This window comes from Jaculus jaculus, chromosome 8, assembly GCF_020740685.1.
Source record: "Jaculus jaculus isolate mJacJac1 chromosome 8, mJacJac1.mat.Y.cur, whole genome shotgun sequence".
NCBI classification, from domain to species: domain Eukaryota; kingdom Metazoa; phylum Chordata; class Mammalia; order Rodentia; family Dipodidae; genus Jaculus; species Jaculus jaculus.
The window spans coordinates 23,105,098-23,127,261 of NC_059109.1; the positions used below are offsets into that span (position 1 = coordinate 23,105,098).

A 22,164-nucleotide genomic window follows, 5' to 3' on the forward strand; every position below is an offset into this window, starting at 1 on the left:
ATTTCTATTTACAATACACTTCCTTTGCTTTTGCCTTTCTCTGAACTTAGCTTTTCTTTTTTAAGCCTCCACTCTCAATTCATATTTACAGTGCCACAAAGAATTCAATATTATAATGTCAATACCACAAATTCCTTCCACTAAAGCAACACACATAATGCTTACATGTTATATGAACAGGCACCATATTTATTAAGTTTCTTAAAGCAATTCTTCCCCCCACCTTTGAGTATTGAGGTTTGCACATAGCAAGCAAGTATTCTGCCACTGAGCTATATCCAAGTGTCATTTTACTTTTTTTTTTACTTTTTTTTTTTTTTTTTTTTTTGAGAGCGACAGACACAGAGAGAAAGACAGAGGGAGAGAGAGAGAGAATGGGAGCGCCAGGGCTTCCAGCCTCTGCAAACGAACTCCAGACGCGTGTGCCCCCTTGTGCATCTGGCTAACGTGGGACCTGGGGAACCGAGCCTCGAACTGGGGTCCTTAGGCTTCACAGGCAAGCGCTTAATAGCTAAGCCATCTCTCCAGCCCTCATTTTACTTTTTAAGACTAAGTTGCCCTGGCTGGCTCTGAACTCACTCTATAAACCAGGCAGGACTTGAACCCAAGAGCCTTCTGCCTCAGTCTCCTGAGAAGCTGGGCCTGTACCAGTAGGCCCTGCCTACTGAGCCATTCTTCACAACTGCAAGTAAATTCCCAGGAATAAAGTAGGTTCTACTCTAGCTCATCTCACAATCTGGTATCTATTTATTTGCTTACTTATTTATTTATTTAGGCAAGGTCTCACTCTAGCCCAGGCTGATATGGAACTCACTTTGTATCCTAGACTGACCTTGAACTCAGTGATCCTCTTAATTCAGCCTCCCCAGTGCTATAATTAAAGGTGGGAGCCAGCATGCCCTGTGTTCTTCTCATACTATGTAGGTGGAGTACAGTGAGACTCTGCTCACAGCCATGTCAGAAGGCAGTGAAGGACATAAGCTCTTTGTTATTGTTTTGTTGCAATTTATTGCTTTATGTTCTGTCACATTTTGAATTTTTGTTCAAGGAAGAAAAGCATTGGCACTCAACTTTAAAAGTGCTTTACACAAAGAAATAAGGTCACTCTTAAAAATATTAAAAGTACTTAATATACTGACAGCACTAAAAATGAAATCTTGAGCAGGAAACAGAGACATAAAAATCATAAAGCAATGTGAAGCTATTTAATATACAAGCCTTTCAATCAGTCATGTAAAGCTTAACAGTCACTCAGCCAATTTTTCAATTTATCAGTATACAATGAGTACAACTAATGTTCCACTTCTTTCAGGAAATATCTTAGATATGGTATATTTAGCCTGGTGTACTTGTTTTTTGTTTTTTAATCTGGTGTTATCACTATTTGGCAAATCTCTCTGGAAAGAAGGGCCATGTCTTCTTTGATACCATATGCTAAGAGACTATTACTAGGGTTCAATGTAGAGAACTTGTATGAATTTTTCTGTTATTTTTATATCCTAAGTAATATAAACTTGAAGTCTTTTACTTTTAATTTTTTTAATTTTCAAGCCTATGAAAAACTGTGCAATGAAAACAACACTAATTCAAATGTCAGCATCATCATGCATTTGTTCTCTCAACAGCCAGACCAAGAGACATACACTAAAACTTCCAGGTTTCACTAAGCTATATGAAAATAAGTTACAGACACCATGACACATATTCCTAAACATTGTATTCTACTACATTATCTGATAAATGAAAAAAATTCTAGAAAACTACACTTTATACCCAAGAAGTAGACAAAAACCCCTACGAAACAACAGCTATTAATCAAAAATAAAACATTTCACTACACATTACTACATAATCTCCAAATTGCTGAGAAAAGTAAAAATATAAATATAAGTACAAATATAATTTTTAAAGAACAAGAAAAATTACTTTAATAAAACTTTTTTTAATTAATTTTTTATTTATTTATTTGAGAGCGACAGACACAGAAAGACAGATAGAAGGAGACAGAGAGAATGGGCGCGCCAGGGCTTCCAGCCTCTGCAAACGAACTCCAGACGCGTGCGCCCCCTTGTGCATCTGGCTAACGTGGGACCTGGGGAACCGAGCCTCGAACCGGGGTCCTTAGGCTTCACAGGCAAGCGCTTAACCGCTAAGCCATCTCTCTAGCCCACTTTAAAACTTTTATAGTTTAAGATGCCATGTTTTGTAAAAAAAAAACTCTAAAATGATTAACATTTCTTATTGAAAATAGATTATATATAAAGTCAGTTCTTTTTATCGCCAGAAAATATCATTCTCAGCATTGTTAATTTTTACCCTTCAATGGACTTCATTCACTATGTCCACTATAAACACAGCTCAAACTACAAAAGAAATTATCTTTCCTTTAAAATATATACTAACAATACTTCTAAAACTTTATTAAATTATTTTGAGACAAAGTCTCACATTGCAGCTCAAGATGGTGAGGGACTTCCCATGCAGTTAAGGCTGACCTTGAACTTACTTACAGCAATCTACATACATTCTTCCTCAGCCTCTTGACCTAGTTTCTTCTAAATATTTTATATACTTGAGAGAAAGGCAGATAGAGAAAATGGGCACACTGGGGCCTCTAGCCCCTGCAAATGAAACCCAGACACATGTGCCACCTTGTGCATCTAGCTTACATGGGTACTGGGGAATAGAACCTGGATCTTCTGGCTTCGCAGGGATGTGCTGTAACCACTGCTCCAGCCCCTTTTAAATGTTTTTACCAGAATTATTTTCATGGCCAAAGATGATGTATTAAAATATCCTTACTTTATTAGTATTTGATTGAACATTTTCTATACAGCTACTCCAAATGGACCAAAATGAAAGGGTTTGTATGGAAAATGAGATGAAACAACTATCTCAGAATTGCTTAACAATATTAACTACTTTATAGTTGGTTTATGAAACAAAGGTCAAAAAGTGATTTCAACAATGAAAACAATTAGCCTTAACCTACAACTAACTCACGTGGGAAAATTTAATCAGAAGAGGAACATTGATATAACATATTTTTGAGAATATGTATGTGGTGTACATGCATTCAAGTGTGTGTGAAAAGATGCACATGTATACATACAAATGTGGATTTGGAGGCCATAGTCTATCACTGGGAATTTTCTTCACTTGTTCCCACCTTATTCTTCAAGACAGGCTCTCTCACTGAAACTGGAGCTCAAAAATTCAACTAGACCAGCTAGCCCAGATATTCCCTGTGTCCACCTTCCTAGCACTGGGATTAAAGGAATGTACCATCATTCTCTGGCATTTTACATGAGTTCTAGGATCAGAACTCAGGTCGTCATGCTGTACAACAGGCACTTTACCCACTGAGCAATCTCTCTCACCCTGATATACTACCACTGCAGGAAGGTATCAACTATTACAGGCCAAAATGTGTGATAATAATCAATTTAAATATTATGCTTATGCCTAGAGGGTTGGCATGGTGGTTAAGAAGCTTGCCTGCAAAGTCAAAGGACCCAGATTCAATTCCCCAGGACCCATGTAAGGCAGATGCACAAAGTGGTATATGTGTCTGGAGTTCATGTGCAGCAGCTGAAGGCCCTGACATACCCATTCATTCATTCTCTCTCTCTCTCCTCCTCTCTCTCTCAAATAAGTAAAAAGAAAAAAAAAATTAAAACATTTTAAAATGTCATGCTTTAATAAATTCTTAGGCTACTTGTTGATATCTCAAAAGACCTACTGAAGCTCTGTGTCACTTGCTGCTAAAATGTAGCAAAATAATTGTTTCCCTTTTTTCTCAATTACTGACTTTGTGTTTCTGAAAATTTGCAGAAAATTACTTAATTGATTTAATTAAATGTCAAATAAGCAGTTATTGGCTTCTACTTAAAATAGGCTCCTTGGGGGGGAGGTAGGGAATTAACATGGGATTTTTTTTATAATCATGGAAAATGCTAATAAAAATTTAAAAAAAAGAAAATGGCTAGGTACAAAATAAAGAGCAAAGCCTTTAAAATAAATAAAAATAAATAAAATAAAATAGGCTCCTTGCTGGAAAGATTGCTTTGTGGCTAATGCACTTGCCTGCAAAGCCTAATGACCTGAGTTCCATTCCCTAGTACCCACATATAGCCAGATGTACAAAGTGGCACATGTACCAAAAAGTAAAATATCGTCCTTTCTGAACTTGTACTTTGTAAGAGCTCAACATTACATGGCTCCTCCAAAATTTCCAAGTCAACATATCTAAGCATACCAAACTAATACATTTTACAATAAACACATTGAGTTATATAATATATTAAAATCTGACATGTATTTAACAAACATAAATTGGTGAGAAATGAAGATGTTACTTACGTTTGTAATAGCAATGGCATTTTTATCATAGTACTTCTTCTTTTCATATTTATCTCTGATAAAAAATTCTACTGCTCTGAAAACAAGTAACTTAAGGAAAAACACAAGTTCAGTAACATTTCTACTTGCTTCTCTCCATTCGTCTCCACAAGGTCTAACTTCTGAATTTCCTATTTCTCAACCTATACTTTCTCCCTCACACTATTTATGCCACTATGTTTTGTAATCTACTTTCTTTCTCCCCAAGAATTGCAATTCTTTCAGGAAAATTCTCCATTTAACAGAAAGCAACCAATCCAACTTCAGAAGCAAAACAACCTAATATTCCTCCTCCTCCAATTCTAAAATGATTTCAGGCTTATTTTGACTTTGTAAGTAAAACAACTACCATTCACACAGTATTCCCAATGTGCCAGCCATTGAGTGTGTAAGTTGCACATGGTTTCTTTTAATTATTCTCGTAACCCAGCAATAAATATGATAATTTTCTCATTATAGATGAAGAATCGGAGGTTAGATTGATCTTTGTAAACTCCAAAGTAGTCATAGGAAATTATAACTAAAATGTCATGGCTGAGCTCCTCCAAAACTTCATTTACAAAGTAGATCACTGGCTTGCAGGTGTACAATTATTTCTGAATTCCATTTCAATGATAGAGGACAAAGAACAATCAAGGTGGACTTAAAGAGGAACTCTTTTTACAAATTGGCACCAGATAACTTCAAGCATTAGCAAAAGGAATCGTGACGATAATTCTGTCAATGTTAGTGCTTGCTAATTCCCAAGAGTGATTTTCAATGTACAACCTCACCTGTAGTACCAGTTGTCCCTTATTACATAACTATTATTACCTATGCATGTTAAAGGAGATATGAATACTCATATCACAAGATTGTTCTGAGTTTTAAGAATAATATATATGGCCAGGTGTGGTGGCACATGCCTTTAATCCCAGCATTTGGGAGGCAGAGGTAAGAGGATCACTGTGAGGCCACCCTGAGACTACATAGTGAATTCCAGGTCAGCCTGGACTAGAGTGAAGCCCTACCTCAAATAAATAAATAAATAAAGCACTTAGTATAATACCTAATTCTGTGCATTCACATTTTTATTTTTATATGTTTGTGCTTCAGTTTCATCAGCTTTAAAGAGTAAGTAGTGGGTCATTTGAAGAATTAAATAAGTTATTATTTATGAAGTACTAAGTAAGAATAGTGGCACAGAGAGAGGAGCAATGGGGAGAAGAGAGAATAGGAGGGGCAAAATATTTTTAAAAGTAGTTGAAAATGCCGTAATGAGTAATAGATAAAACATTTGTATGCCAACTAAAACCTAAAAATATTGAACAGCATAAAGCATAAAAAAAAGAGCAGTACATGACACATAGTAGAACTTTATAGGGTTTATTGTAAAGGAAGATCTAACACTGTGCTAAAGGTTAAGATGACTACAATCAATCATACTGAAACAAATGAGTAACTAAGAAATGATAACAATAATGCCAGCACTCAGGAGGAAGAGGTAGGAGGATCACTGTGAATTTGAGGCCACCTAAGACTCCTTAGTGAATTCCAGGTCAGCCTGGGCTACAGTGAGACCCTACCTCAAAAATCAAAAACAAAAAAAAAGAAAAGAAAGAAAGAAATGTTAAAAAAGGAACAATAAATTTGAAAATCAGGAAGTATCTGTCCTTTTTTTCTGGTTTCCAAAAACCATTTGAGAACATAAGAAACTGGGTATGTTATTGTAGGTAAGTAGTAAAACAATAGAAACAGACTAATGATATTTCAGAAAATCAAGTTAAGGATTATTTTAATAATTATTACTCAAGTTTAAATGGCTGATTTGGAATATAATAAATAAAAACATCAAAATATCCCAGAATCTTCTCCTTATCTATAATCACAAGGCACTAAATAAATACCTTACATCTCCTCATTTGCAAAAGTGACAATTGGTACTATACTCCAGAAAATTTTAATGCTATATGTTTAATTTTTTAGCATGTAATTATATTTTAAGTTTTTAGCCTTTTGTTCAAGATACCAATTGAAAGACAAATTACTCCCAAAAACTACAGCGCTCCAGTTCTATATACCACTGGCAGCAATCACAATTAGAGAAGCTCAAAGGAGAATAACTGCTGATTAGCTTTGGTGTGCAACAGATCTCATGGAACTGAAGTAATTAAACTTCTTCGATAAGACAAAATATCCTAATAATGAAAACCTTAACGTAAAGCTTATCATTTGCCATGCAGCACATGCAGGCTATAATTAACCACATTCCACATGAGAAATTACACTTCCCAACAGCTTTTGCCTAACTTTTGTAAATGGCAAAGCTTTTAAAAAGCAGCAAATCTTGTTATGAATATAATGAGGTCCCTTATTATATGAATACAAATGAATATAACTCAGTTTAGTGACAGTTATCTCTGCAGTGATATGATTATATCTATACAAGTACAGGGATGCTAGATTTCTCAAACAGCCATGAGCTTTACAATATTGGATAAGTAAATGGATGGAAGAGAGGAAAGAGACAAGGAAAGCTGGTTTTATAACTTAACTTCTTTATTATGTTTATATCTTTGAAAGTATAGAATTAGAGCTGGAGAGATGGCTTAGTAATTAAAGCACTAACCTGTGAAGGTTAAGGACACAGGTTTGATTCCCAAGTGCCCATATAAACCAGATGCACATGGAGGTCTGTGAATCTGGAGGTTGTTTACAGTGGCACAAGGCACTGGTGTTCCCAATTCTGTCTGTCTGTCTGTCTCATTCTCTCCCCCTCTCTCATAAATAAATTACAATAGAATATGTGTGTGTGCACACACACACACACACACACAAACACAGAGAGAGAGCGAGAGATCAGGCACTGGGTGAGTGAGGCATTATCAGAGCTGTGACCCAGGTAATTTGTGATAGTGTGGTGTTAGGAGGTAAGCCATAAAGGTAATGTATTAGGAGGGGAGCCATGATGACAGCGTGGTGATGGGAGGTGATGGTAGTGTGGTTCTGGGAGGGGAGCCGTGATGGCAGTGTGGTGTTGGGAGGTGAGCCGTGATGGCAGTGTGGTGTTGGGAGGTGAGCTGTGATGGTAGTGTGGTGTTGGGAGGTGAGCTGTGATGGTAGTGTGGTGCCGGGAGGTGAGCTGTGGTGGTAGTGTGGTGTTGGGAGGTGAGCTGTGGTGGTAGTGTGGTGTTGGGAGGTGAGCCGTGGTGGTAGTGTGGTGTTGGGAGGTGAGCCGTGATGGTAGTGTGGTGTTGGGAGGTGAGCCGTCATGGTAGTGTGGTGTTGGGAAGTGAGCCGTGGTGGTAGTGTGGTGTTGGGAGGTGAGCCGTGGTGGTAGTGTGGTGTTGGGAGGTGAGCCGTGGTGGTAGTGTGGTGTTGGGAGGTGAGCCGTGATGGCAGTGTGGTGTTGGGAGGTGAGCCGTGGTGGCAGTGTGGTGTTGGGAGGTGAGCCGTGATGGTAGTGTGGTGTTGGGAGGTGAGCCGTGATGGTAGTGTGGTGTTGGGAGGTGAGCCGTGGTGGTAGTGTGGTGTTGGGAGGTGAGCCGTGGTGGTAGTGTGGTGTTGGGAGGTGAGCCGTGGTGGTAGTGTGGTGTTGGGAGGTGAGCCGTGATGGTAGTGTGGTGTTGGGAGGTGAGCCGTGGTGGTAGTGTGGTGTTGGGAGGTGAGCCGTGGTGGTAGTGTGGTGTTGGGAGGTGAGCTGTGGTGGTAGTGTGGTGTTGGGAGGTGAGCTGTGGTGGTAGTGTGGTGTTGGGAGGTGAGCCGTGGTGGTAGTGTGGTGTTGGGAGGTGAGCCGTGGTGGTAGTGTGGTGTTGGGAGGTGAGCCGTCATGGTAGTGTGGTGTTGGGAAGTGAGCTGTGGTGGTAGTGTGGTGTTGGGAGGTGAGCTGTCATGGTAGTGTGGTGTTGGGAGGCTGCTAAGAAGCTTTGACTTTTCTGCCAGGGATCAATTACAAGGCCTTAGCCTAGGCAGCAAGCACTAGAGGTCTCAGCCTCAACAGAACAGCTGCAACTACAGCACCTCACTTTCACTTTAGTGTTACAATATATTATTGAATATAGCAGCTAAGCAGATAGTCCAATACTATACTCATAAGAAACTCAATATCAGCAACCATCTATCTCAAATATATTTAGATAAAACCCTTCTTTAAATGCTTTCCAACAACTATTCTACTTTTTACAAACAACAAAAGGTCAACACCTCATATAAAAATGACTAAACTTAGTAAATGCTTTCGAAGACATGATATTTAGTTTCAACATTCAAGTAAATATGCCTGGTGATGGCCTCATAGGCTACCACATGTTTGGCCACATTTCTTTCTACTATTCTGCTTTATTCCTCAAGACTCTGGCTAGCTCTTTATTTTGAGAAGATAAACAGCATTTCAAAGATTCTCATTAAAAGTCATGAAAAGGGCTGGAGAGATGGCTTAGCAGTTAAGCGCTTGCCTGTGAAGCCTAAGGACCCCAGTTCGAGGCTCGGTTCCCCAGGTCCCACATTAGCCAGATGCACAAGGGGGCGCACGCGTCTGGAGTTCGTTTGCAGAGGCTGGAAGCCCTGGCGCGCCCATTCTCTCTCTCTTCCTCTATCTGTCTTTCTCTCTGTGTCTGTCGCTCTCAAATAAATAAATAAAATTTAAAAAAAAAAAGTTATGAAAAGTATAAAGGGTCATTGGCCACCCTAGGTAAGCTAACTTTATTCAGCCTATCACCTATGGGTAACATTATGTATATGTAACAGACACAAATTACTAACTTTGCAAATGTGAATTAAATGGTTTATGTCCAATATGAAAATATCTTTTGTGGAAAAAATATATTTTCCCCCACAGGTCACGTAAACTGTTTTATTGTACCAATGGGAAAAAAACTTCATTTGAAGGCTAGACATGGTGGTGCACACCTTTAATAGCAGCACTCAGGAGGCGGAGGTAAGAGGATCAACCATGAGTTCAAGACTACCCTGAGACTACATAGTGAACTGCAGGTCAGTCTAGGCTAGCGCAAGACTACTTCAAAAAACCAAGCAAACAAACAAAAGTCATTTAATTATCAAACCACAAATATATTATCTCTAGACAAAAATCTACATACCTGCCAAATTAATTAGATAACCCTATCTATAAACCACAATTTTTACAGAGCTGCTTTCACAAATATTTATAGTGTTAGAAATCCTACAGAATAAATGATTTTCTCTTTAACAAAGGTGAAACTTTTCCTAACTAAAATTCCCATGGGAGCACAGTCTGTCTTCTCAAAAGAGAGCAGGTTTGTAAAATATATTGTGCAACCTGTAAAAAAAACTGAATAGCAGTAAATATTAGCATAAATTATTCAGTATCTACCTAAATATGTAATTTGCCTATTAAATACATAAATGTAAGTTGCTTCATAAAAATATAATAATTTCTTAAGGGTAATCAAAGAATAACCTTATGGAAATGATTTTAATATACTCAGAATCCTCACAAATCAAGTCTCCAGTAAGTCTAAATATAAAAACATACATATAGTTGCCTATTACAAGATGGAGGTCAGAGTCACAAGTCTGTAATTAATAATACACACAAATACTCTATGTATTATGGACTCCTACATTCCTATTAAAACCTACTAGATACAAGTTACAGCTCAGAGCAAGTCACTTTTCATCTTTACCCTTATTTTGCAATAAAACAAAAGGACTTGTATATGCTAGGCAAGCATTCTACCAGTTCCAGTTCTTTTTTGTCTGAATGTAGTATACCCAGATGCTGGCATAGAACTCAGTATCTTCCTATCTCTACACCCTGAGTACTGCTGAAACTATAGGTATGCACTAACATGCTGGTAATTTTCACCTTTAATAAGTAATAATGTAATAAAATTAAATTTTCAATTTTCCTAAATACTAACAAGTAAAAGATTAATAGTAAGAATAAGATGATTCTTCAACACACAACACACAAATTTTTAAAGGATACTGATCTGTCTGTGGTCTTCGAAAGTTCTCTGGAAGATTGGCTTCATAAAGTAATCTTGCTTTAGTATTGCCCATATCTTGCATGCACTGTGATTTAAAAGAAATCTTTGTATTATTCACATGAGCATTAAAAAATAATTACACATACACACAAAATCAAATCGTAAGTAATACTTAGGATTATCAATATACTTTTCCTTAAAATAATATTTTAAATAATAATGAAATTATGTATTCAAGTTATATATAGAAACATTAGATTTAATTCTTCACATTTCAACACATGTGGATGCCAGTTTAAAAAAAAAAAAATTCTGAAAGACCTTTGTACTTTCTGCTTCCTAAAACTAAAATTCATGTCAGTTTATATGTAGTTGTATTATTTTTACAAATATACTACTTGAATAATGCTGCCATTTTTAGGACTAGGAACTCAAGATCAAATTTTTATTGAGGTTCGAAATACTCTAGGATTGTCCTTTATAATCCAGGTCACAATGGAACCTGGACAAATGACAACCTAGAATTCTACAGGCGTGGATTAACTGGAAATCCTTTCAAGACCCAGTTGAAAGCTTTCCCCAATAACAAAAAAGAAAAAAAAAAACCCTCTGCGCCTAATGCTCAAGTTTATATCCAAGGTCAGAAATACAAAGAAATGCTATGACTTAGGTGAATATTCCCCAAATATCCCAGTATTAAAGGCTTGGTCCCCAGTGTAACACCACTGGCAGGTAGTGGAACCTCCCAGTGGGAAGTCCTTAGGTATGCCCTTGAAAGGGACCTGAGACCTCAGTCTCTTCCTTGGTTCATGATGTAAACGAGGTCACTCCACCATGTACTCCTCACCATTGCCATAGTGCTCCCACCAGAGGCCCAAAACATTAGGGCTGCCCAGTCCTAAACTGGAACCTTCAGATCTCTGAATTCAATAATGCTCTTCTCCTAAGTTGACTGCTCCAGGTATTTCATGATAGTAACACAAAGTTAACTAATATAAAACTTCTCCCTAAAAATCTAAGACCTACCCAGGAAATATAAAATAATTTAATGATCATCTCAAGCAGTTTGATTAAGTTTTGGCTATCAGCTATGAATTTCCTTGACACTTTAGTTAAATATGAAATGTAAGATCTATAAACAAAGCATATTATTTATATAAAAGTTGAGTTTCTTAAGCTACTCAACTGGCAAAGAGATTCAGTTTTTATGTTTATTTTCCTAATCTGCCAGACATACAAACCCTACACCTCTGAGAAAACAATCTAAATTTAGGACCACGTGATATTGTCCTTGAGTTGAAGCCTTCAAGTACACCTAAAATCATCTACCATCAAATTTAAAAAATAACTCTACTTCCAACAGAGAGTTTTAAGTGTATAAAACTCCAATATACACTCACTTCTGTACAACTACTCTACCTTGCCTCAATATAAATACTCTCTCAGGGTAACAAGTCCTAATTCTCTTAAGATAATGACCAAGTAAGCAAATGAGAGAGGGTCTAGAAGTATAAGGCATGATAAACTGAAAAGAAATTAAGGATATCAGTCATTTAGTCTTCATGATGAAAGGGAAACTAAGTCAAAAGTAACGTGAACTTCAAAATTATGCAAGATGAAAAACAAATCTATAGTATAAGCCAATAATGTAAGACCAAAGGCTCCATTACACCATGATGGATACTAGCAAGAGTTAGTTTACGTACAACTAATGTGGAATGTTATGTAGAGAGAACTAGGAAACTTCAGTATAGTTCATCATTATGAAAAACAGGGGTGGGGGGAAGAGTTACCCATCAAGCATTCAAATAATGCTGCACTTGTGAAATATTTATATTAAAGTTTGAAGCAGAGCGCAACAATTTATGTAATCGCAAAAACACTGACCATTTAGAAAGACTGGACCAAAGTAACTTGGATTTCCAGCAGCCTGGCTGGAAAAGGAGTCACTGTAGGCAGATGCTGGGGTCTAGCCCAAAGGTGTATTGGGGTACAGCTCTGAATTCCACTCTAAGGTATACAGAGTAAGCTCTGGAGGCCCTGTGGTTCTGTGTTTGTAGTTGGTGCTGGCTGGTTGGTGATGGTTTTTCACTCTGCATGTATCTGTGAAAAGGGCCCAGCTTTTTCCACCATTATGGAACTTCCCCTGGATTGGTAAACCTTAATAAATCCTACTTCTCCCATAAACCGTGTCAGGTTTGGAGGGTCATCTTAGCAGCAATGGAGCTGACTGCAACACTCATTTTACAGTCCCTATAACACAGCAAAAAGTAATCTAGATACATACATTTCAACAAAACAAAACCGTAATGGTAAGAAAAATTCTCAGGTTTTTACCAAGCAAGCAAGAGTACCTAGAAATGTAAACAGAAATGTTGAGACTAAAAACAGTGGCAATTATATCAGGTTTTTTTTTTCCACATTGTAACATCTCTGGAGTAAGAATCTTGTAACTGAAAGCATCTTACAAATGACAGATACCAGTCTCATGAAACAAGGGTTTAATGACATCACAGATACAGAGATCATCTGTGAGGATAAGGAAGATATTGCTTAATTTCTAGGTTCTAAAGGTAGAACAGAGAAGGAAGTCATGCAGAAGGGTAAGTGTAGGTTCAGGGAAAGCTAGCCATAAAAAAACAAGGGACTAAAACCCAGTAAACATATTGGTTCACCAAGTTGGACTTCGGTGGAATCATAAGTTTGGTCTGTTGTTGGTATTTGCCTGGGGAAAGTAGACTTTATATATGTCTCCCTAGGAAAAGTTCATGCAACAATTATTAAAACATCATTACCATTATTGATATACTATTCATTTTCTCTGTAGATACTCATTCAAAATGATTAATCAAAAGTATTAACAAAAGAGGAAAATTTTGGTTGCTTATCTTTGGAAATTCAGTTTTCCAAAGCTGAGACAAGCAGACTAGCTGAAAAAAGAGTGGGAGATAATAAATGGCATGTTTTTCTTAAGAGAAAAAAAAATTATATCTTTAATAAATTATCGGGATATAAACTGTGAATAATGAATAGCATGCTATTTAAGGTATTTTACTTGTTTATTTATTTAAATTATTTGACAGAGGGAGGGTGAAGAAGCAGAGAGAGAGAGAAAATGGGCATACCTCCAGCCACTACAAACAAACTCCAGACAATGTGCCACCTCATGGATCTGGCTTATATGGACACTGGAGAATCAAATCTAGTCCTTAGGCTTTGCAACACAAGTTCCTTAAATGCTAAACCATCTTTATATCGGTACACATTTTTAATGTTACCATCTAGTTTCTGGGAATTAGGTAAGGCCCCAAACATCATTATGAAAAAAACAATTTTTTTGTTGTTTTATTTGAGGTAGGGTCTCACTTTAAACCAGGCTGACCTGGAATACACTATGTACTCTCAGGCTGGCCTCGAACTCACAGCAATCCTTCTACCTCAGCCTCCCAAATGTTGGGATTGAAGGCATGCCCCACCATGCCTGGAATAAAAAACAAAATTTTAAACCTCGTTTCACTTGTCTAGGAAGAGGAATACTAACAGGATTATCAAATAAACTATCAGAAATTCATATATTAGGAAGTTTTGTTACTTTTGTGAAGTCATGTCATTCTCTGTCAATACTATTTTCTATTTCTCTAAGACTTAAAGTATGCAAATGGTAAGACACACAGTTATGAAAGGGGAAGTGGGGGAGGGGAGGGAAATACCAGGGTTTGTTGTCTGTAAGTACAGAAGTTGTCAATAAAAATATATATAAATAAAAAAATTAAGTTGAAATTTGTATCAAGTTTGTCGTTACAACTTCTTAAGACTTTTACTTAAGAAACTAAAGTTCAGTCATAAAAAAAATTAAGACTTAGGAAACATGAAAGTCAAACACCTAAGTGAGCCAAAAATGTACTGATCTTCATGATAAAGGACAAAAGGACTAAAGACTATATTAAATACAAAGTTAACATTCATTTCGATTTAAAACTATACACTAAGGAGTACTGAGGAGTGAGGAACTATCTCATAGATAAGTATTTGCTAGGTACAGCGTTTTAAATTAAGTTGTGCACTTTCTCCATTAGATTCAGTCTATTCTTGGGCTGGAGATGTTCACCCTATGTTACAGTGCTTGGTAGTGTCAGGCACTGGGTTTAAGCCAACTATCACATAAGGTTCTTTCTGTTCTCATTTAACACAACTTATGCTTCTTTTCTAAAATTTTATTATATTTTACTTATTTGAGTGAGAGAGACAGAGAGAAAGAGGGAAGGAGAGAAGGAGGGAAGGAGGGAGGGAGGGAGAGAATAGGTGCAGCAGGGCCTCCAGCCACTATAAATGAATTCCAGGTGTATGCACCAAGTTGTGCATCTGGCTTACGTGGGTCCCGGGAAATCAAACCTGGGTGCTTTGACTTCATAGGTAAATGCCTTAACTGCTAAACCATCTCTCCAGCCCATCATCTTATATTTCCATAGACTATATTTTGTATTATTTGTATATTGTATTCTTGAAATTGAAACATCTCCCAAAATTACCACCATTATAATTACGAAGCCAGATTTTACATAGATTTTATATAGTAAGAAATGCTTAGGAATTCCAAGACCTACTACTGAAAGTATTCATCCTTTTTAATACATAATTCACTTTAAGTTTCTCCATTTAACCCGTAACTTTGTAGATAGAGCCACACGAACTGAAAACTTCAAATATCACTTAAGATTCAATTTTAAATACTATTATAACTGAGTCTCAACCTCACAAAGTACTAGTTTAACTAAACAGCCAAAAAGGGCTAATAGCCTTCCCTAAAAACTAGAGGGAACTAAAGAGTTAATAACTAACCTTAAGATGAGAAGGCCATAAAGAATGGAGACATACTGTCCTCCCTAGTCAACTCTGCTAAAGAGCCTATTCCGAGCAAATAACTGTGATGCCTAATCTGTTTCCCTTGGACCTGCAGCCGATTCAGTCTATTTGCCTTAGGATCCTCTTTATGAGTTTGAACCCTGGCCTAATTCAGTGCTTCAGCCTGCATCCTGCAGGAAGGCTGCTGACTCTCGCTCTAACTCTCAATAAACAATCTGTCTATAGAGATCAAGTCAGGTGAACTTTCTTACTTTTCTCCCACACTTTCTTTACAAGGACCAGTAGCCCAATTATGTTGTGATGAATATATTGTGTAGATAAAGCTTTTGTTTCTGAAATCACCTAAATAAAAAACACTTTATCTAATCCTAGTTTTAGTTAAAACTTAAAACAGGGGTAGTCATGAGCCCTAGGGGTATAACATCTGCTGCTGTCTGGCTAAATGTATGTACTATGCTTATCAAACTGCCCAGTAAGCACTTCTCAATGTTCATACCCTTGTATTAATGCTACTCTCACTTTTGGTAGAGAATCTTCTATTTTTCAGATGGCAGTGACCTTGGGATGACTCAGAAAGTATCATGGTGCTGGAATGAAGTGACAGGAGTGCTCAGTACTGCAATATCTCTATCACACTTTCCAAGTCTCAGGGTCTATTGTCGAAGAGGTGGCAGAAAGAATGTAACAGCCAAAGGATGGGTAGGACTCCTTACAACGTGCTCCCCCAGACACAAAATGGCCTGGATATCCATGACCTCACAGTGCCTGACACTACCTACACAAGACCATCATAAAAGGAGAAAAAGATCATGACATCATGATAGAGACTGGTTGAGATGGGGAGGGGAGAGGTTGGAGAATGGAGTTTCAAAGGGGAAAGTGGGGGGAAGGAAGGTATTACCATGGGATATTTTTTATGATCATGGAAGTTAGTAAAAATCTGGAAAAAAAAAGTTTGTTTGCAGAGGCAAGAAGCCATGGCATGCTCATTCTCTCTATCTCTCTGGCAAATAATAAATAAATAAATAAATACAAAGCATAAGCCGGGTGTGGTGGCACATGCCTTTAATCCCAGCACTGGGAGGCAGAGGAAGGAGAATCACTAGTTCGAGGTTACCCTGAGACTCCATGGCGAATTCCAGGTCAGCCTGGGATAGAGTGAGTCCTACCACGAAAAGCCAAAAAAAAAAAAAAAAAAAAAAAAAGGCATATATTTTAAAACAGTTCTAAGTTTTTAATGTTTTACAGATAGGAAAAGAAAGGAAGTTTTCAATTTACCTAAATCTATACTTACTTACTATATGATCTACTTTAATAACCTAAATCAAAGTTTAAAAAAAAAAACAAAACTCAGGGGACTGGAGAGATGGCTTAGCAGTTAAGGGGTTTGCCTGAGAAACCTATAGACCCAGATTTGATTCCCCAGTACCCACATAAGCCAGATGCACAAGGTGGCACACACATCTGGAGTTCATAGAGGCTGAAGGCCCTGGCATGCCCATTCTCTCCTTCTCTCCACCCCCCCATCTTTCTCTGTCACTTAAATAATTAAATAAACAAAAATTTTAAAAATTAAAATATAAAAAAGTGGGAAGAATTGAAAGAAAACAAGCAGAATTAATTGGCAAACAAATGTAACAGGAAATTTTATATAAGAGCACGTAAGTGGTTTTTAAGTCACTGAACATCTCCAAATAGTAATGAAGTATCATATAAATAGTAATGAAGTACCATACAAATAGCTGTACTGAAGAGAAATTACTGAGGTGAACTGTGACGATAAAAGTTAAGAGGCAGAAACAGTGTCCAAGTTTAAGCCATTATCAATATCAGGAAACAAATGATTAAACATAATAAAAAGGTAAAAATCAATGACAAGTCACCTGAAATTCCAAGCTAATGATTACTTTTTCTGAAAATAAAACTTGAATTTTTTTTGTCTGTTAATACTCAAGACTTGTGAAAAACAGAGCTAAGAAATTAGGCTACTTTTATCTGTTGTAGCTCAACTAATACTAAGAAATTTGGTTATTTCTAGGCTCAGCAGCTGTAATAAACATGGCTCCTAGCACTTCCCTGCTTGCTGCATCTCCTCCTTTTCTTAATACATTCCTCCCTTTCTACTCCTGTAATAATACTATGGTACTTCATCCTTCAGATGCTAAGATATATCAGGTGCACAATCATTAACAGTAAAACCTTCATACTAATGTGTGATTCTTGAAAGCTACCTGCATGGTTTTCATAGGTTCGTTTTGTTGTTGCTTGTTTTCAGACAGGGTTGCCTGTAGCCCAGGATAGCCCTGAACTCATTATGTAGCTGATTCCTGATCCTCCTGCCTCCACTTTACGAGCACCAGGATTATAGGCATGTTCCACCATGTCCAGTTTATGAAGTGCTAGGGATTGAATCCAAGCCTCATGCATCCCAAGCACTCTGCCACTGAGCTCTACCCTCAGGCTAGTCTTCATAAATCTGTACGTGCTTGCCCTTTGGGTAAATGACAAAACAATAAAATAGATATTGCTAAGGATTAGACAACAATGTGACCTTCTAAATACCCAATGGCAAAAATGTAAGAAATTAAAATCATCAAGAGAATCTTACATATTAGTGTTTAATAGAAGAATGCAACATATTCATGCCAAATGTGGAAGCAAAGAGAAGCTTTGTGGAGCTGCAGAATGTGTGTGGTGTGTATATGTAGTATATGCATGCGTGTGTGAAGAGGCAAACACCCTATACAGAAGTGTGGAAGCCAAAAGAGAATACCAGGCATCCTCCTCTCGCTCTTCCACTTCTTTCCCTGAACCCAGAGATGCCATTTACTCAGCAAGACGGGCTAACCAGTGAGCCTGAGATTCTCTGGTCCCTGACGCACAAGGAATCGAGGTTACAGACATGTGTTGCATCTCTGAGCTTTGGAAATTAGGGCTGGGAACTGAACTCAGGCCGGCCCTAATTACTGTAGGGCAAGTGTACTTTCCCACTAAGGCACCATCTCTGCCTTGAAAAGTGAAACCTTTAAAATAAAACTTATACTCAATTTTCTTAAGTACCAATTAGGGAAAGGGATGATATGATCAATAGGTCAAAAGATTTTTTTTAACTAAGGATGTTAAATGATATACTATTAAATGTTTTTATTTTATGCACAGAATATTTAGGCTGCTTCTATGTAGTAAGACTGGATGAATTGGGGCAGAATTAAAAAAACAACATTCACTTTACATTTTTGTGACCATATAGAAGTCTACATGATGTCCATATATTTCTCATGTCCAAAAAATGAGTAAAATGAGAGATATAGTTAAACTAAAAACATAAACAAAAATAAAGTCTAATTACAGCCCAACATACAACTGAAGGTGGGAATAATAAACTGAATGTGGGAGCAAGAAAAATGCAGCAACACTAAAGTTTCTGAACATATGATGAGCAAAAATTAATTCAAAATCAAAAGTGTGATGTAAGTGTTTTTGGTAGCAATTATCTGTTTTCATAATGTAATCTCACTGCAGCCTTGGTTCTGAACACACAACATGTACTCTCTGCAATTAGAAAACACCATACAATGCCAAGCATCACCTCCTAAAATACCTCAACTCAAATTCAAGACAACTGTGTGTTATACAATGGCATAAATCAAAAGTTGTCCACCCTCTTGGAAACATATTTTAATCACAGATCATTAAGTATCAACTTAGTGTACCTTTCAGACTGTACTCTGTTAGAATGTTCAGCTAGGAAGGCTGGGGAGATGGCTCATTGGATAAACTACACGTCGTTTAAGCCTGAATATCTGAGTCTGATTCCCACCTCATGTACAAAGCCAGAAGACGTGGTGGGCTTCTGCAATCCCAACACACTGATACCGATGCTGACAGTAAGATGGGAGGAGGAGACAGAGAATTTCCCAGGAAGCATGTGGCAAGCTCAGCAAAGAGCAGAAAAAGGAAAGAATCCAGTCAGAAATCCTACTTCAAACAAGATAGAAGGCTAAGACTATCTGAAAGTAGTCCTTTGACCTACACACATGCTCCGTAGACATGCATATCCACACTTAATACATGACTATCTCACTCTCCCTCCCTCCCTCCCTCCTTCCCCCCCCCCCCACACACATATAAATTAAAAAGAAAGGGCTGGAAAGATGGCTTAGAAGTTAAGGCACTTGACAGCAAAGCCTAAGGATCCATGTTTGATTCCCCAGGACCCACATAATGCCAGATGCAAAGTGGCGTATGTATCTGGAGTTGATTTGCCGTGGCTAGAGGCCCTGGCATGTCCATCGTCATTCCTTCTCTTCTTCTTCTCTTCTATTCTCTTCTCCCCACTCCAGCCTTCTGTCTCAAATAAATAAATAAAATAATTAAAAAATAAAAAGGATGGGAAATGGCTCAGTACATAAGTGCTTGCTGCAAGCATGAGGGTTTGAGAATGCCTAAGTTTGATTCACCAGGACCTACATGAACAGCTGGGTATGCTATTCTGTAATCACTGTCCTGTGGGGAGCAGTGACTAGGGAATTGCTGGGGCTACCAAAAACCATAGCTCCACTTTCAGAAAAAGGGATTCTAGCTCAAGGAAATATGCAGATGTGTATAGGACACTCCACATTCTTCTCTGGCCTCTACACCTGTGAGTATATCTGTACATACACCTCCACAAACCACATACATATACACAAACACACCACTCTATAGCAAATATACTACACATGCACATACAACCTGCATACACCACACGTACATCTGTGTACATGACAGGCGTACAAAGAACATACCACTCTACAGCACATATACTGCACATGTAAAAAAGAAATATATATATATATATATATATATATATATATATATATATATAGTGCTTGAGTTATTAACTTGCGTTTCATTGAATAAAAAAGTCATGAAGTGAATAATTTTTTGCTTCAAATTGTGCCAACATTCCCCACACTTTCTGAAATGGTCCTAATCCTATTTTTCCCATTCTATATTATGTATTTGTGTGGAACACCATTCTCAGTAGTAGCCATTATGAAATCAAAATATTAATCAACTTGAAAGATGCTGAAGATGCCCTATGTCCTGATTTTACTGATTAATTCTTTATGAAAAGTAAATAGTCCATTTCACCATCATGCTTTTGCTTTTTGTCAAATGATGAAATTATAAGCATAACAAAGAATTGTTTTAAAATAATATTTTATGACTTAACAAATGTTTGATATACTTATCTACCTAGATTACTAGGGTTATATAAGCATATCTTGAACAGATAGGGGTCACAAGTGGTACCTAGAGGGAATGTAGCCAGCACATGTAAGCAGAATCTTAATCAGAGCAAGGGACTTACTTGTTCTACTAACAAGACCAAATCTTCTGATAGCTCAGAAAGGTAAAAAATCTCATCCAAGCCAGGTGTGGGGGTGCACGCCTTTAATTCCAGCACTCCAGAGGATCACCATGAGTTTGAGGCCACTCTAAGACTACACAGTACATAGCGAATTTCAGGTCAGCCTGGGCTAGAGCAAAGCCCTACCTCAATAAAAAAAAAGAGGGCTGGAGAGATGGCTTAGCGGTTAAGCGCTTGCCTATGAAGCCTAAGGACCCCGGTTCAAGGCTCGGTTCCCCAGGTCCCACGTTAGCCAGATGCACAAGGGGGCGCACGCGTCTGGAGTTCGTTTGCAGAGGCTGGAAGCCCTGGAGCGCCCATTCTCTCTCTCTCCCTCTATCTGTCTTTCTCTCTGTGTCTGTCGCTCTAAAATAAATAAATAAATAAATTAAAAAAAAAAAGAAAAAAACTCATCCAAGCAGATCTTACACTTAAAATATAGTCAAAATTACTTATGGCATTTATTTACACCTTTGCCCAGTATCATCATCTTAATGAAATACTGTTACTAAAGATAGAAAGCTTCTTAAATGTTGAATGTATTTGTACAGGGGAGGTAAAGCTACTTGCTCTACTATTTTCTATTCATTAAAATCTTTAAAAATGCCAAGTGTGATGGTACACTCCTTTGACCCATCCCAGTACTCAGAAGGCAGAGGTGGGAGGATCTCCATGAGTTCAAGGCTAGCCTGAGACTGCATAGTGAATTCCAGGTCAGCATGAGCTGGAGTGAGACCTTACCTTGAAAAACAAACAAACAAGCAAAAATCTTTAAAAACACAGTAAAGTTGTCAATGGCCTTACTCTTATGGTGTTTTGATTGTTTTATGTTGTTGTTGTCATTTTTAAGGGAAAAATAACTTCTTATTTAGAAATGAATGCTGGCAGTCCTGGGCAAATTCTTCACATCAGCAGACTCACCTCTACTACCACTTGAAACTTCCCACAACACTTCTTTATCTTCCTCTCAAAAGCCACCAGGATTTCTTGCATACGAGCAAGCCTTTTAGGACTGGTTTCAAGAGCTTTTGGACTTCAGTTGCTGGAAAAGAAGGGCCACCATTTTTGGTCTCAGGAACTCTTTGGAAATATTTAACATAGAGTTCATTTCTTCAGTTTCATAAAACTGTTTTAAGGGGAGTAGTTCTCTTTCTGTTTTTAACTAATGTTTTTAAGAATGCACACCAACACAAATTTAAAATTTTTATGATGATATGAAATTAGAGATAACAGATTTCATACCTTTTTAGAATTCCTACATATTCTCAGATCTTGATGTCTGTTATAGCTTTTCCTAATTACCATAAACTCAGAGCATATTCTTTTTTTAAAAAAAAAAAAAGTAATGAAATGAAACAACAAAACTGGAAAGTGGCATATCATAGTCTTGTGTCATCTCTACTAACATGAAATTCACACCATTTTAAGTCCAGAAGTAAACCATGACCTTCATCCCACTTGCTTAAACCCCAGCTCAGGAGTTATCCTGGACTCTTCCTTCTGTCAGATGTCTTAGTGATTTTAAGTCAGTATTTCATGCTGGCCTCACCAATT

General features: G+C 37.5%; 1 protein-coding gene across 3 annotated transcripts in view; it reads right to left on the reverse strand.

The window, feature by feature from the left end:
• Nucleotides 1-22,164, reverse strand: part of Smap1 (small ArfGAP 1) — a 139,694-nt gene that overhangs the window by 49,303 nt on the left and 68,227 nt on the right. For all 3 annotated transcript variants that reach the window (XM_004653059.3, XM_045156135.1, XM_004653060.2), the window contains exons 3-4: nt 10,352-10,437; nt 4,363-4,438 (exon numbers count right to left, since the gene is read on the reverse strand). In XM_004653059.3, the coding sequence (XP_004653116.1) occupies nt 4,363-4,438; nt 10,352-10,437 (162 nt within the window). The remainder of the gene's footprint in view (nt 1-4,362; nt 4,439-10,351; nt 10,438-22,164) is intronic.